The 16,170-nt window shown below is 41.5% G+C and overlaps 1 protein-coding gene across 1 annotated transcript; it reads left to right on the top strand.

Moving 5' to 3' along the window:
- Nucleotides 1–1,379: 1,379 nt before the first annotated feature.
- Nucleotides 1,380–5,570, top strand: LOC135547478 (acyl-CoA-binding protein-like). Its single transcript, XM_064976524.1, has 4 exons — nt 1,380–1,508; nt 4,547–4,664; nt 4,764–4,826; nt 5,034–5,570. Exons 1-4 carry the CDS (start codon nt 1,500–1,502, stop codon nt 5,105–5,107), a joined length of 264 nt encoding a protein of 87 aa, XP_064832596.1. The 5' UTR covers nt 1,380–1,499; the 3' UTR covers nt 5,108–5,570.
- Nucleotides 5,571–16,170: the final 10,600 nt, after the last annotated feature.

Genomic DNA, 16,170 nt, shown 5'->3' with positions numbered 1-16,170 from the left:
ACTTATGTTAATAATGAATGATATGATTTGATTGGATACATGTTATTTGTTTCCTTTGTGATGCAGCACAGACTACTCAGTAAATACACCACTTTATGGTTAAAGGAATTCCTGCCTCAGTGTCATCCATTCCTCTGTCACCTGACACGTGACCACCTGTTCACCTTCACTGTCAGTCATCCTACCTGTCCAGCTACACACACAGATTCCACTAATCTTTCACCTAACCTTAACCACACTGGTAAACGTATGCCTAACTCAAACCTTTCTATTAAAGACTAAAAACCTGCTGTTTGTATATATATATATATATTTTTTAAATCCTCCAATTTTACCTTTGTGGCTCTGGTAATTAGGGAAAACCCTATCCGCTGAATGTTTTAACTACAGCGCGAGACATGGTTCAATGCCCCCCAATAAATCAGCACAATCTACTTTTTCGTTTTTTCTAATTGCTGGCACCTTGAAGCTAAAATTGGCGCAATGTGTATAGTGTGCTTTTGAACATACGAAAAAAGGTAACAAGAGAGCAATGTACAATAAGGCGAATTTAGCAAAAAAAAGGACTTTGTTGTAAGTGTATGTGGGCCGCATCTTCATGCACCTCCCTTATTGATGTTTACTGATCATGAAAAGCATGCAGTTTCTTGTATTAACTTTAATCTAAATGTGCGCAATTGTTTTGCATGGAATATTCGGAAATGTGGTTCTGACCATGCTCTTCAAGTGGTGACGATATTACAACCAAAAAGGTAATTTATTTAACAATCACTTAAAACAGCAGGCAGTGGTCAGTGGTTTTAGCGGAGCTGGTGATCAATCTCCTTTCCGGGAAAGCAGGCAAATCGAACGTTCTTCACCTAATTGTGACGTTTTAATGATAACGACCTATTGGAGATACATATTTAATTGTTGCAGACACACATCCCCATGACCCCGTGCCCTACTTTAGTGGGACCACTCCTCGTGCCAATGAATTGAGGGATTTGATTGGTTACCTTTACTCACCCGAACTAACCGAGATGTTGCGTGAATGTCATTCGTTAAATCTACCAATGGAATTGAGGGGCGGTATCGCCTCGCACAGTAGCGAAACGCTTGGAGGAACAGATCACTGTGTCGTGAGTAAACATTAGCAACAAAAGTCGGCGGTTTGCCTTCAAAATAAAAGTCCCCAATTGATATACCGATGCAAACCGATAACGCTAAACAAGGTTGGAATGTTATATACATTCAACAAAATACAATAAGTAGTTAATTTGACACAATCGCACTGTGAATGTATCGACTTCAGAACGTTGGGCACTTTATCCGTTTGCATGTTTCAATGGGTGACTTTTATTTTAAAGGCGAACCGCCGATTCCACTATTGTTGCTCACGCTGTTGCTCACGATACACACATGAGGAACGATCTACTCTCCTTTCCGTTAGTTCTGGGCTGTGGACGCCAACAGTGTTCTGTGACTGTACTAAGGGCCTTCAAAAGGAATTGAAAATCATGTCTGAGGTTTGGATCGAATTTGTATTTTGTTTTACATTATATTGTGGCTAGTTACCATAACATGCATAGGGAGTTGTATTATTGTAGACACCCGCACAGACAGCGGTTTGATTTCCTGGTCCAAGTGCAGTTTCACTAACATGTCGACTAGGCTTTGTCAGCTAACGGTAAATTAGCTTACTAGCTAGAACACAAGTAAAGAGCGTATCGTTTTTGCCAAACTGGAGTTGGCACTTGACCTGGCACCACTAATTATAGTAACTTGGTTACTAGTTATCCCCGTCGGTCTTGTGGCAATTTTGAATTAAACTTGATTAATGTTATTGCCTTTAAAAAGGCGCAATGCCCTTGCTTCCACCCGATGAAACCACTATTTCATTTGTTTGACAGCTCACTATCTAGCAAGCTAATGTCACTGGCAAACCAGAGTGCCAGAGGATTGCCTGGCTTTGGCACTTCTGTCACCCTGCTTGAAGGGTGTGGTGCGGATTTGACATAGCCCAAGGCACTGATTGTGTGTGGACTTCACACGCGCCTCTGTTGTATATGATTGCTTGCGTAATATCCTGGTGAGAAGAAACATGTGAAAGTAATTATATCTAACGTTGACTAAAGTCTAGCTTGTTCTTATAGGATGAAGGAAGACATTTTGCCGTTTTGCGCAGCTCTTATAATCACATGGTCACTCGAAGGCAAGAAGGTTCGCGCCCGGAACGCAGGGTCATAAACTCTCATTTTCTTAAACCCATTATTGAACAACTTGCAGAAAACAAATGGCAAGCATCTGTGTTTCTGGTTAGAGGAATGAATGTATATATAAATTAGTCACGTTATATCTGTTTACATATACCTAAATATGTATAGGTCCAAGAGGCTTCTAAACAGCTTCTACCCCAAGCCATAAGACTCCAGAACATCTAATCAAATGGCTACCCAGGCTATTTGCATTGCGCCCCCCGCTACTCTGTTTTATCTATGCATACTCACTTTAATAACTTTACCTGCATGTACATATTACCTCAATTACCTCGACTAACCGGTGCCCCCCGCACATTGACTTTGTACTGGTACCCCCTGTATATAACCGTGTTATTGTTCTTTTACTGCTGCTCTTTAATTATATTATTTTTAGGTATTTTTTTCTTAACTGCATTGTTGGTTAAGGGCTTGTAAGTAAGTATTTGATTTTGATTTGAAAAAATTATGCAGTTCTATCAAATTGAAGATAAAAGCACTGTTGGAGTTTCTCACATTTATTTTACCGGTTTGTACTTTGTCCCTTCAGCTCATGCCCTCTGCTTCTCACCTGAGGGCATATTCATTACGCATATTCTGTCGCAAAACATTTCTTAAAACGGAAGCTAACGAAACAGGGCGGGACTTAACTGAATTTGTCAAATAGAAACTCTCGTTTTTACGTTGCTTGCTTCCGTTTGGTTCTTAAAACGGTAAATGTTTCCGTAATGAATACCCCCTTATAAAAGTTCACAGGTGAGTTGTAGCCAGGACGATAGATAATATTTTCATCAGTGAGTTTGGCAACCTGATCTCTGTCCTCCTATTGAAGCAGAGGCCAAAGCATATTGGATATCTGTTTAGCTGAGTAGATTAGATTACATTGGTTTTAGCTGTGTCACATTTTTAGTGTGTTGCCTCACACATATTGCAACATTAAAACTCAAGCCCTTGGCTGTTTATATTTTTTTTTAGTTCAGATAATGTGTTTAGCCATTACCTTCAGGCCAGATTATTTTGTAGTTAGCTGCTAAACTCTCATACATTAACACCATGCCGGGTTGTCTCCTTCCTTCTCTGCATCGACCTAGACTCAAATGAGCATTATATTTGCATTGATACACAATGCTTTTGTATCTGGCAGGACTGTAAATGGTGGGCAATGCAAAGCTTTTTCCCTGGAACTGTTTTGTGTATAACATTTACAATGTCTGAGTGAGCAGCTGCAAAGCTAATAGATGCACAACACCTTTCTGGAAATGTTTTTTATTGAACCCTTATCTAACGAGGCAAGTTAGTTGAGAACAATTTCTTATTTACAATGACTGCCTGCCCCGGCCAAACCCTAACCCGGACGACACTGGGCCAATTGAGCGCCGCCCTATGGGTCTCCCAATCACGGCCAGTTGTGATACAGCCTGGAATCAAACCAGGGTGTGTACTGATGCCTCTAGCACTGAGAAGCAGTGCCTTAGACCGCTGCGCCACTCAGGAACCCCAAAACACTTAATGTGTTGTCTTTTAAAACCTGCCTTGGAGGCTGTACATATAAGGGTTGGGTACTTTCCCCAGGTTATTACCTCTACTTGGACTCTGACCAGGGTGATTTGTAATCCAATCTTGCCTCTGGGTGGGTTGCAAAAGCAACATCTAGGCCATCTGACACCAAACATTTCAGTGACACGAATAATGGCTAAACTATAAGTGGAGGCAACAGACTGCCTATGTTCTTAGGCTATACAAAAGGAAAAGCAACCAGTGTTTTGTGTCTCTTCCCCCTTTGGCACAGTTGGCAGGGTGGCACATAGTGTGGCATTTTGTAGTGTTGCTCAAGCTCAGCCCACTCAGAGGACCATTGTACTGCTGGGGGGCCTGTTTTTTTTCTTTTCTTGGCAGCATAGACCTCCTTTTCAGCAACAATGATTTGTTTCCATACTCAGTAGTTCTGGTTGAGGCAAGTTTCTATGTGCTGCCATTCTGGTCTCCAGTTGCTCACAATGGAATGTCATCTTGACTTTGATGTAGTTTTACTGTCTGTAGGCTAAGCCAAATAGACCTATATGAGATCAAGGTTCAATGTACGCCAGTGCTGACTCAATTGCTATCCGGTGATTATCAGCTTAACCTTTTTCTGACATAGATCTGCTGTAAGGTTGCTGGCATTTTGCAATGAGATTGTACAGGAACCTTTAATGTCTAAAGCCATCATATCTCTCCAATTTCACTTGGAAGCAGCCATTTTCCGGTGTAGGCTTTTCTTTCTCTGTTTAGCTAACTTTAATCGCATATTTTGCTTCTATCCCAATCAGGCAGAATTTGATAAGGCTGCAGAGGAGGTGAAGCAGCTGAAGTCCAAACCAGCAGATGCAGAGATGCTCAGGGTTTATGCTCTGTTTAAACAGGCCAAAGTGGGCGATGTCAACACCGGTAAGCCAGCATCCAGTGCTTTGTGATACCCCTCAAGTGTAGATGGCTCATTGTATTGAGGATAATCTGTTGATTGTGTTTTTTACTTTGTTTCTGAAGCTCGTCCTGGGATGCTTGATTTCACTGGGAAAGCCAAGTGGGACGCCTGGGAGAAGGAGAAAGGTGTGTTTCCTGTAGTCCTGCCCACATTTAGATTGTAGAGGGCATGGTTTGGATGATTTGTAATTCGAATCAGATTTAGACAGCTGTGGATCCCTTCAGCTCAATGCATTTACAGTCATAAGTGTACTGGTTGAGCCAGACAATCTTTGAACAGTAACCTGTTATCAGCATGTTTTATGAATGTGTTTTTCCTTGTGCATCTTATAGGAAAGAACCAAGAGGAAGCCAGGAAGGAGTACATTGCCTTGGTAGAGGAGCTTAAAGGAAAGTACGGAGTCTAAGAACCTACTGACTGGGTTCGACCGCTGGCAGTGTAGAACCATGACCTCTGTGGTCAGCCCACACCTCGTCCCTGTGAGATGCCTTAAATTCCAGTAGTATGCCCTTTGCTACAAGACCTGGGGCAAATGCATATGTAAAATACTTTGTAATTCTAGAGGTGTGCTTGGTTTAGCGGAGTAGCTTGCAGGGTGATTTTAGTTGGCACTTTTTGGACTATTCAAATGGTACAAAACAAGAAATCAAGCCCACCTCGTTTATTTTACGTATGTGTTGGACCCAGGTATGTTTGCGACTGTATTGCATGCGAATGCTGTATGCCTAGTGTGGACCACCTATGGTCAAGCTGAGAATACAGGGCTGACACGCTGCTACGGACCGAGTCAAGCCGTCCTCCACCAGCATTTTCCTAGTGAACTGGTTGTACAGCCCAGGAACGCCATAAAGTCTACATTTGTTTTAACATTTCTGTTGTCATGCTTGGTTATTTCATGTGATGAGATCTTACTATCTTGTCTGACTCCGCACATTTAACTAAATGTGTATATTCAGTAAATATAAAACTAAAATCAAGAAGAATACTTTATTGTCCCTTTACCACCCTGTTTTGTTGCACCATCTCCTTGGGACAAAGGTCTCGTTTCTTGAATAATGCTTCCGACAGCTCCCCAATAGCTTTATACTTCTTGTAGGAATGGTTAGCTTTTATCAGTTAACCAATACAGTAACATAATACCCATAAAACCTAGTGGTCAAACAAGGAAAATAATGGCAATTGTTTTTCCACCAATAGATTTTGCCCAGAGGGAATTTTAGAAACACTTAAGGTCTGTTTCGTGTAGGCTTACCATGGTTATCAAAATGTCACGCTGTGTATATCTCTCTAGGACAAAGTGACTTACAATATATTGGTATTTACCCCAAAAATGAAATGCTAATTAGCTGCTAATGTGGCTATCATAACTACAAATGCCATAATGATCTGGATGAGACTGCTGAATCGAGGTAAAGGTAAAAATGTCTGGATTAACTAATGTTAGCTAAACGTAGTAATAACTAGTCTACATTTCTTTAAAATTGACAATTCTGAATGTCTTGTGTAAGTTTGAAATTGACACTACCTGTTATCTAAGGTGTCAGCTAGATATGACATGCAGGAATTTGTAATCTTGCATGATGTCTACTTTAATGCTAATGAGCATTTTCAAAATCAGTAAATAGGGCCAAATATATTGATAAGTCTCCTTGTCCTAGAGATTGCCATGGTTATCAAAACATCACGCCAGGGTAAGCATAAACGAAACACAGCCCTTATTTTAAATGTTTCTCAAATTCGCTGGTTTTATTGGTATTATGACACCTTCACTGTGGGGATCAAACAGTGGTTCACAGGAGGCAAGTCAAACTTTGCACTGCTTTCTCACAACGTTTCTACTCAGAGTAAAATAATTGCATGAGATTGGGAATCTACAATGGCCATATTCTTGCTGCAAAAATATCTCATGCACTCATGGAAGGACTATTCTTCCTTCATGTCTCCTGGCGATAGCAAAGTATCTCGTGAGCGGACTTCTAATAACTGTAAAAAAAACTAAATCAATCAATTCTGGTTAAATAACTAGAGGAGGGGACTTCTGGGTTTATTCCAGGAGGAGACTTACATTGTTTTATGAATACTGTTTGTTAATCATACATTACCAGTCAAAAGTTTGGACACACCTACTCATTCAATGGTTTTTCTTTATTTTTACTATTTTCCACATTGTAGAATAATAGTGAAGACAAACAATGAACACTTTTGGAATCATGTAGTAACCAAACAAGTGTTAAAACATATTTTATTAACATTTCAAAGTAACCACCCTTTTCTATGATGACAGCTTTGCAAACTCTTGGTATTCTCAACTAGCTTTATGAGGTAGTCACATAGAATTCATTTCAATTAACAGGTGTGCCTTGCTAAAAGTTACATTTTAGTATTTTTTTCCCCCTTAATGCATTTGAGCAAATCAGTTGTGTTGTGACAAGGTAGGAGTGGTATACAGAAGATAACCCTATTTGGTAAAAGACCAAGTCCATATTATAGCAAGAACAGCTCAAATAAGCTAAGAGAAATGCCAGTCCATCATTGACTGACCTTAAAGTAATCTGGAAAATTTCAAGGACTTTGAAAGTTTTTTCAAGTAGTCGCAAAAACCATCAAGCACTATGATGAAACTGGCTCTCATGAGGACCACCACAGGAAGACCCCGAGTTACCTCTGCTGCAGAGGATAAGTTCATTAGAATCACCAGCCTCAGAAATTGCGGCACAAATAAATGCTTCAGAGTTCAAGTAACAGACACATCTCAACATCAACCGTGAAGCTTTGAGAAGGAGGGGGGTGCTTTGCTGGTGACAGTCTGATTTATTTAGAATTCAAGACACACAACCAGCATGACTACCACAGCATTCAGCAGCAATACGCCATCCCATCTGGTTTACACTTAGTCCCACTATCATTTGTTTTTCAACAGGACAATGACCCAACACACCTCCAGGCTGTCTAAGGGCTATTTGACCAAGAAGGAGAGTGATGGAGTTCTGCATCAGATGACCTAGCTTCCACAATCACCTGACCTTCACCCAATTAAGATGGTTTGGACTGCAGGGTGAAGGAAAAGCAGCCAACAATTGTTCAGCATAAGTAGGAACTCATTCAAGACTGTTGGAAAAGCATTACTGGTGAAACTGGTTGAGAGAATGCCAAGTGTTCAAAGCTGTCATCAAGGCAAAGGGGGTCTACTTTGAAGAATCTAAAATATATTTTGATTTGTTTAATACATGATTCCATGTGTTATTTCATAGCTATGTTTTCACTATTATTCCACAATGTAGAAAACAGTAAAGATATAGAAAAACCCTTGAATGAGTAGGTGTGTCTGAACTTTTTACTGGTACTATACACCTAAATTAAACTGCCACTGTACTTTCGATATCCTAAAGACTCATTTCACTGCCGCTTTTGCCTCTCGGGCAAGTGGAGACTGTTGCAGGGAATACAACACCATGACAACTATTCAGATCAAGTTAAATACTTGGGCAATGGATATAGTCCGGGTAGCCATTTGATTAGATGTTCAAGAGTCTAATGGCTTGGGGGTAGAGGCTGTTTAAAAGCCTCTTGGACCTAGACTTGGTGCTCCGGTGGCTGGAGTCTGACCATTTTTAGGGCCTTCCTCTGCCACCACCTGGTATAGAGGTCCTGGATGGCAGGAAGCTTGGCCCCGGTGATGTACTGGGACGGTCGGAGGCTGAGCAGTTGTCATACCAGGCAATGATGCAACCTGTCAGGATGCTCTCAATGGTGCAGCTGTAGAACCTTTTGAGGATCTGAGGACTCATGACAAATCTTTTCAGTCTCCTGAGGGGAACGGGTTTTGTCGTGCCCTCTTCACAACTGTCTAGGTGTGCTTGGATCATGTTAGTTTGTTGGTGATGTGGACACCAAGGAACCTGGAGCTCTCAACCTGCTCCACCACAGCTCCATCGATGAGAATGGGGGCTTGCTTTTCCTCTTTTTCCTGTAGTCCACAATCATCTCCTTTGTTTTGATCACTTTGAGGGAGAGGTTGTTGTCCTTGCACCACACGGTCCTCCCTATAGGCTGGCTCATTGTTGTCGGTGATCAGACCTATCACTGTTGTGTCATCGGCAAACTTAATAATGGTGTTGGAGTCGTGCCTGGCCGTGCAGTCATGGGTGAACAGGGAGTACAGGAGGTGATTGAGCACGCACCCCTGAAGGGCCCCTGTGTTGAGGATCAGCGTGGAATTGAGGAGAAAAAGGGGGTAAAAAAAATTTAATAAATCAATTAAACATTACATTTAAAAATTAAATAAATAAATCAACTTAAATGCCTCATGAGCTTTGTTCAACTGTCGTTCCTCATCAGAACACAAAATATAAAGCTTGTTTTACTAATGTTTGTAAACAAAGTAAATGTAAACACTATAGTCTCAAAACATGGTTAAAACCATCATTTTGATATGCATGGTCAGTCCTTGCAGTCCCCCAGCTATGAATTTGAGTGGTTGGATTGATTGATATGTATCAATAATTAATGAGCATTGAGAATCTTATGAAAAGTACTATATAATTTTTTATTAAGTCTGGTAAGACTTTTTCCATTTGTTTGCTTATGAGCTTTGTTAATATTCTCACAATTTATTACACATATGTGTTTGTAATCAGCAGGGGACTCTCTGGGACTAACTGAGATAACTGTTTGATAGATGGAACTAGGAAGAGCTGAATTGAATGACGCGTTGTCATTTGTGTAAATAGTGCCACTACTTTGTCCCAGAATGTTAAATAGGACACTTTTGGAAAACAATACATTCCTTGTGCTTTTCTCCACGCTAATATTTTAACAGGGTCTAATATTTATTTTTGGGTGATCTCTGTTTTTAGTGATTATTTTTTGTCTGCTGATATTTGCTTCTGGGTTGTTGAGTCTAAGATCTTAGACGGGACACAAGCAGACAACATCCAGTGAAATTGGAGGGCGCGCAATTCAAATAAATAATCGTAATGTTAAAACATTCATGAACATACAAGTGTCTTGTATCATTTAAAAGCTTCACTTCTTGTTAATCTAACTGCGTTGTCAGATTTTTTTAAAGGCTTTACGGCAAAAGCGTACCATGCAATTGTCTGAGGACGGCGCCCCAAATTAACCTACTTTTCAACCAGCACAGGCTTCACAAAATCACAAATAGGGATGAAATAAATAACTTACTTTTGAAGATCTTCCTCGGTTTGCAATCCCAAGGGTCCCAGCTACAACATGGTCGTTTTGTTAGATAAACTGACTTTTTGGGATATAAAGAAGGACTTTAGTTGGCGCCATCGATTTCAGTAATCCACTCGTTCAACATGCAGACAAAGGAGCCCAAAAAACTGTCCAAACAAGTCAAACAATGTTTCTAAGCAATCCTCAGGTACTCTGAATGTAAATGTAAATAAACTATAATATTTCATAAGGAAAGTAGTATGTTCAATAGGATAGGAAAATTCGTAAACTCACGCCCTCTCCCTCGCGTGCCGAAAGACTGATTTTCTCCAGGTGGTCTCATAACAATGTTTTTTTTTTTTTCAAAAAAGAAGCACGAAACCTTGAATAAAGACTGTTGACATCTAGTGGAAGCCATAGGAATTGCATTCTGGGAGATGGATTTACATAGAAACCATAGGTTTCCATAATAAGAGCCCAGGAGCTAAACCCCCCCAATTCTGGTCAGATTTGCGCCTGCCATATCAATTCTGTTATAATCTCAGACATTATTTTAACAGTTTTAGACACTTCAAAGTGTTTTCTATCCAATGCTACCGATTATATGCATATTCTGGCTTCCTGGCCTGAGTCACAGGCAGTTTACTTTGGGCACGTCAGTCATGCGGAAATTCAGGAAACGAGACCCTATCCCAGAGAGGTTTTAAGATCCGTCCAACTGTTGTTTAATTCTGTTTTATATAGATTTTCATAAGCTTTTAAAAATGGTAATTAATTGTGTTGTTGTTTCTAGTTAACGTATTTGTACCCATCTTTTAAAATTATAACTAGTTTGGCGTGTTTTTGTTTAGTGAGGTCTGCGAGATGTTAACCAGTATGCCATTAAATAGTATGATTTATTGAGTTTCACCTGTAGTTGTTGGCTCTTTTCAAAAGTAAAATATTATATTCCTGCTTAATAAGTTCAGAAATTACATTTTTCTTGTTTACCTTTGTTATGGTCTTTTTCTAAAATAGTGATTTATTTTTATTCTCTCTAGTAACCCTATGATTTGTTCCCTCAAATGCCTACGGTCTTATTTCACATGAAAGAATGCACCCAAGGTATTCTACAGAGCTGGATCTGGTATTCAAGTTTCTCCTTCTTAATCACATGATTCAAACTCTGCTGGAGAGTGACATAATCAAGGTTACTGGGATCAGGACTAAGGGGGTGGCGGTGGGCCTGTGTCGCTTGTTGGTTTCCCTGGCCAGTGTGAGAGCCATCTTTGGCCTGGAGTTGCTGGTAATGTCGCAAGTGAGTGACGGCCGAGACTCGGGAACGGTGGTGGGGCCTGGGGTCGGCTCTGGTGCTGGTAGCGGCTATGCTGTCGGCGGGGGATGTGATTGTGTTTGTGGCTCTGCTCTGGCAGCACACCTCTCCTTTGGGCTTCACCCTCACCTTCTGGTGCCAGTTTACCGTAATGTTCCTGCTCTTCCTCAACAGCGGCGGGTCATGTCCATCACACAGCCATGTTGGCGCCTGGCCTCCCAAGGTACACTATATGACCAAAATGATGTGGACACTTACTCGTCGAACATCTCATTCCATATCATGGGCATTAATATGGAGTTGGTCCCCCTTTGCTGCTACAACAGCCTCCACTCTTCTGGGAAGGCTTTCCGCTAGATCGGTGGTGGTTCTAGCCCCTCCTCCCACAAATAAATAGTCATGACATTTAAAACTATATAGATATAAATATACAGAAATAAGACTCACATATCAAAAAGAAGTAACAAAGACAAATAGAAACAAATTGTAGTATATAAATACAAATAAAAAATATAATTAAATTATTACACTATTACCCTATTGCTAACAAAAAACACACAAATAAAACTAACACACAAACACACAGTCTGAACCATGAAAAACTGCCCCAGACCATTATTCCTTTCCACCAAACTTTACAGTTGTCATTATGCATTCGGGCCGGTAGCGTTCTCCTGGCATCTGCCAAACCCAGATTTCTCTGTCGGACTGCCAGATGGTGAATCGAGACTCATCACTCCAGAGAACGCATCTCCACTGCTCCAGAGTCCAATGGGGGTGAGCTTTACATCACTCCAAATGACACTTCGCATTGCGCGGTTTGGAACTCGGTAGTGAGTGTTGCACTTTGAGGTCTCGTTCTGTGAGCTTGTATGGCCTACCAGTTCGCGGCTGAGTCGTTGTTGCTGCTAGACGTTTACACTTCACAATAGCATCACTTACAGCTGACCAGTGAAGCTCTAGCAGGGCTTGCATTTTACAAACTGACTTGTTGGAAAGGTGGCATCCTATGATGGTGCCACGTTGAAAGTTACTGAGCTCTTCAGTAAGGCCATTCTACTGCCAATGTTTGTCTATGGCGATTGCATGGCTGTGTGCTCGATTTTATACAGCTGTCAGCAACAGGTGTGGTTTAAATAGCTCAATCCACTTATTTGAAGGGGTGTCCACATACTTTTGTATATATAGTGTATATACTGCTCCAGTTTCCATCGCTTCCACCTCCTCTGAACCTCATACTGAACCTGGGGAGAGTGTCAAAGTTCAACACCCGGGTTCAGTCAATCCCCTCTCTATTCACTATAACCTAGAACATTAAGTGTGGGTGTCAACTTACCTCTCCATTCAGAAAACAGTATAAAACTGCTACTACAAACCCTTAGAATAGAACAAAGCACAGCCAAATATTGAGGTATACTCAATGTATCCCCAAAAATAGATCCACTGGAAGTTTGTACATGAAATGTACTCTATGTATAGTACAATCACAGAGGTGGGATAAAGGCACTACAGTACCTGAGTGGAGGTCGAAAGCCATCAGTTAAGTTCCATATTTCATTTACTTTATGTGGGAGAAATGCAAAGAGGACGTAGTACAAACCAAAGAGAGATACCAAAAGGAAGGTGGACATAGCAAGCCTGAAAATAAAGATATACAACTACATAAAATATCATCAACATGGCAAAAGTTTTTTTTTTCTGTAGCTGTTAATTGTTTTTGTCAGAATAAAAACGGAATAAAAACACTCACTACCTGTACTGGTTGAACTAATTCACATGCATGTCCTGTATCCGTAACATGGCCACCAGGATTCTTATGACACTCAGGAAAAAACAGAAAGGTAACCTAAATAAGAGACTGATTTTGAGTGAGGTGCTGACTAACAGAAAATCACAAACTTGGTTATGGGGTCAAAGGTTATGTCAGAACTCACAACAATGAAGAGGAGAACAGGAACTCTGAAAATTCACCAGATCCCCTCGTCTCCCAGCACCTTTACAACCGGGGGGAATACACACACTATAGGTGGGGAGCATATAAGCATTCTGACATGAATACTTGAATACAGACATAACCTACTCTTCATTCTCATGGATATATTTTGCCAAGCTCCAGGCTACTATGATGACCATTGGAGAACCTGTAGAGACAATGGAATGGGAGAAGACAGTGATTAGAAGCTCCCAGGCAGAGCTCCCAGACAGGGATAGAAGCACATAGCCAAAATCAACGTAGAAGCTTTTACTTTAGCAAACTTGTACTTCATTCTTGCTAATTCATGGTCACTTAAGTAAAAGCTTCTACTGTTTCTACAGTAAGAAAGGCTTACCCCAGCCCAGGGTGATGTACCACCAGAGGTGCCTCTTCTGGGAGAAGAGGGAGACACTGACCAGGCTGTGTGGGTAGTTTCCCTCGGCCAGCAGCCAGCTGTAGTAGGCCATGATGCAGTAGTTGGATAACATTGTAGCAATCTTACAGCTGACCTGTTGAGGACAGAGACCGACAGGAGAATAAGTCAACTCAACCAGAAGAGAAGGGAGGAAATTAGTCTAGTCTTCTTTTGAGGGTTTTCTAACAATAGATGCATGTTTTATGATTAGTGCATGTACGTAGTAAAATAACGATTGAGAGTGATTGGAAGTCTTTGTATTGAGTAACTGGCTGATTGAACATAATTATAGTCTTATTGTCCTGTTTAGTAATTGGCTGATTGACTGGCTGGTGCGGTCAGTGATTAGGAGACACTGGGTAATAAAGATTATGACTGAAAAGAGAGAGAAATAGAAGAGATGCTTTCATAATTCCATCCCGAGACAATGTACATAGTGAAGACAGCAGATATATTGCAGTATTTGCACAAAACTGAAAGCGTGAACCATCACATTTAACCACAGCAAGGTTACCGGGAATATGGTTGAATACAAACAGTGCAGTTATTCCCTCCGGAAGGCAATCAAACAGGCAAAACATCAGTACAGAGACAAAGTAGAGTCGAAATGCATGTGGCAGGGTTTATAGACAATCACGGATTACAAAGAGCAGCAGAAGCAGCCCGCTCCCAAGGACTGTGGGCTCTCCTTCTCCGTGGCCGAAGTGAATAAGACATTTAAGCGTGTTAACCATTGCAAGGCTGCCAGCCGTGTCCTCTATCTCTCCCTATCCCAGTTTGCTTGCTTCAACATGTCCACCATTGTTCCAGTACCTAAGGTAAATTAACTATCACCCCGTAGCACTCGCTTCTGTCATCATGAAGTGCTTTGAGAAGATAATTAAGGATCATATCACCTCTACCTTTTTTTATTTTACCCCCTCTTTATCCTCAATTTCGTGGTATCCAATTGTTAGTAATTACTATCTTGTCTCATCACTACAACTCCCGTACGGGCTCAGGAGAGACGAAGGTCGAAAGCCATGCGTCCTCCGAAACACAACCCAACCAAGCCGCACTACTTCTTAACACAGCGCGCATCCAACCCGGAAGCCAGCCGCACGGAAACACCGTGCACCTGGCTACCTTGGTTAGCGTGCACTGCGCCCGGCCCACCACAGGAGTCGCTGGTGCGCGATGAGACAGGGATATCCCTACCAGCCAAGCCCTCCCTAACCCGGACGACCGAAATTAAACTCTTTGGCCTGAATGCCAAGCATCACGTCTGGAGGGAACCTGGCACCACCCCCACGGTGAAGCATTGTGGTGGCAGCATCATGCGGTGGGGATGTTTTTCAGCGGCAGGGACTGGGAGACTAGTCCAGATCGAGGTAAAGATGAACGGAGTGTAGTACAGGGAGATCCTTGATGAAAACCTGCTCCAGAGTGCTCAAAACCTCAGACTGGGGCAAAGCTTCACCTTCCAACAGGTCAACACCCCTAAGCACACAGCCAGGCCAACGCAGCTTCGGGACAAGTCTCAAAATGTCCTTGATTAGCCCAGCCAGAGCCTGGACTTGAACCCAATCAATCATCTCTAGAGAGACCTGAAAATAGATGTGCAGCGACACTCCCCATCCAACCTGACAGAGACTGAGAGGATCTGCAGAGAAGAATGAAAGAAACTCCCCAAATACAGGTGTGCCAAGCTTGTAGCTTCATACCCAAGAAGACACTAGGCTGTAAATTTGCAAAAAATTATAAAAAACAGTTTTTGCTTCGTAATTATGGGTTGATGAGGGTGAAAAAAATGTTTCATCATTTTTAGAATAAGGCTGTAACGTAAGAAAATGTAGAAAAAGTCCAGGGGTCTGAATACTTTCCGAATGCACTGTATGAGTTGTGACTCTCAGAGTCAGAGAGCGAGAGTGGACTGTGTTGTTACTATCTGTCTCTTAAATCACTGTAGTTAAGCACTGGTGTCCTCCCAGCATGTAGAATACTCGGAACAGACTGCGAAGAGGAGTTCTGAGCAGAACCAGAACATTTCACACTGTGATTTACTATTTTATTCCACCTGCCCCAAGTCGTAATACCACACTGGGAAATGATCTGTTACTAAAGGACACCAAATTAAAATAGCAGGTTTTACCCCAGGCATTGACATGTTATATCATAGGTTTTATTCTGCCCATATATGTACTTTCTCACCAAGGCTGATGGTATTGCCTATAGGCATACATCACTGTAGAAGTCACAATTTCAGCTTGTCCCAGCTTACTTCCCAAATGTTACAAATGTTTTCACCTATCATGGCGCTGGAGAAGATGGCTGACGTTTTATGTATTCCTAACCAACTGTGTTTTTTGTTCATTTTTTTGCATTGTTTGTAACTTATTTCGTACATAATGTTGCTGCTACAATCTCTTATGACCGAAAATAACTTCTGGAAATCAGAACAGCGATTACTCACCACGAACTGGCAGAAGCTTTTTTTTCCTTTAACAAGTCTGACGAGCTGGACGTGAAGGGCATACTGCTTTCCCGGGAACAGGCCCAAATCCCTGTCATTTGAGTGAAGAGAAGACAGAGAAAAACAGGGCGGAGGTT

The sequence above is a fragment of the Oncorhynchus masou genome, chromosome 10, assembly GCF_036934945.1.
Source record: "Oncorhynchus masou masou isolate Uvic2021 chromosome 10, UVic_Omas_1.1, whole genome shotgun sequence".
NCBI classification, from domain to species: Eukaryota; Metazoa; Chordata; class Actinopteri; order Salmoniformes; family Salmonidae; genus Oncorhynchus; species Oncorhynchus masou.
The sequence above is the reverse complement of the archived record's forward strand: the minus strand, read 5'-3'. Positions and strand labels throughout refer to the sequence as shown.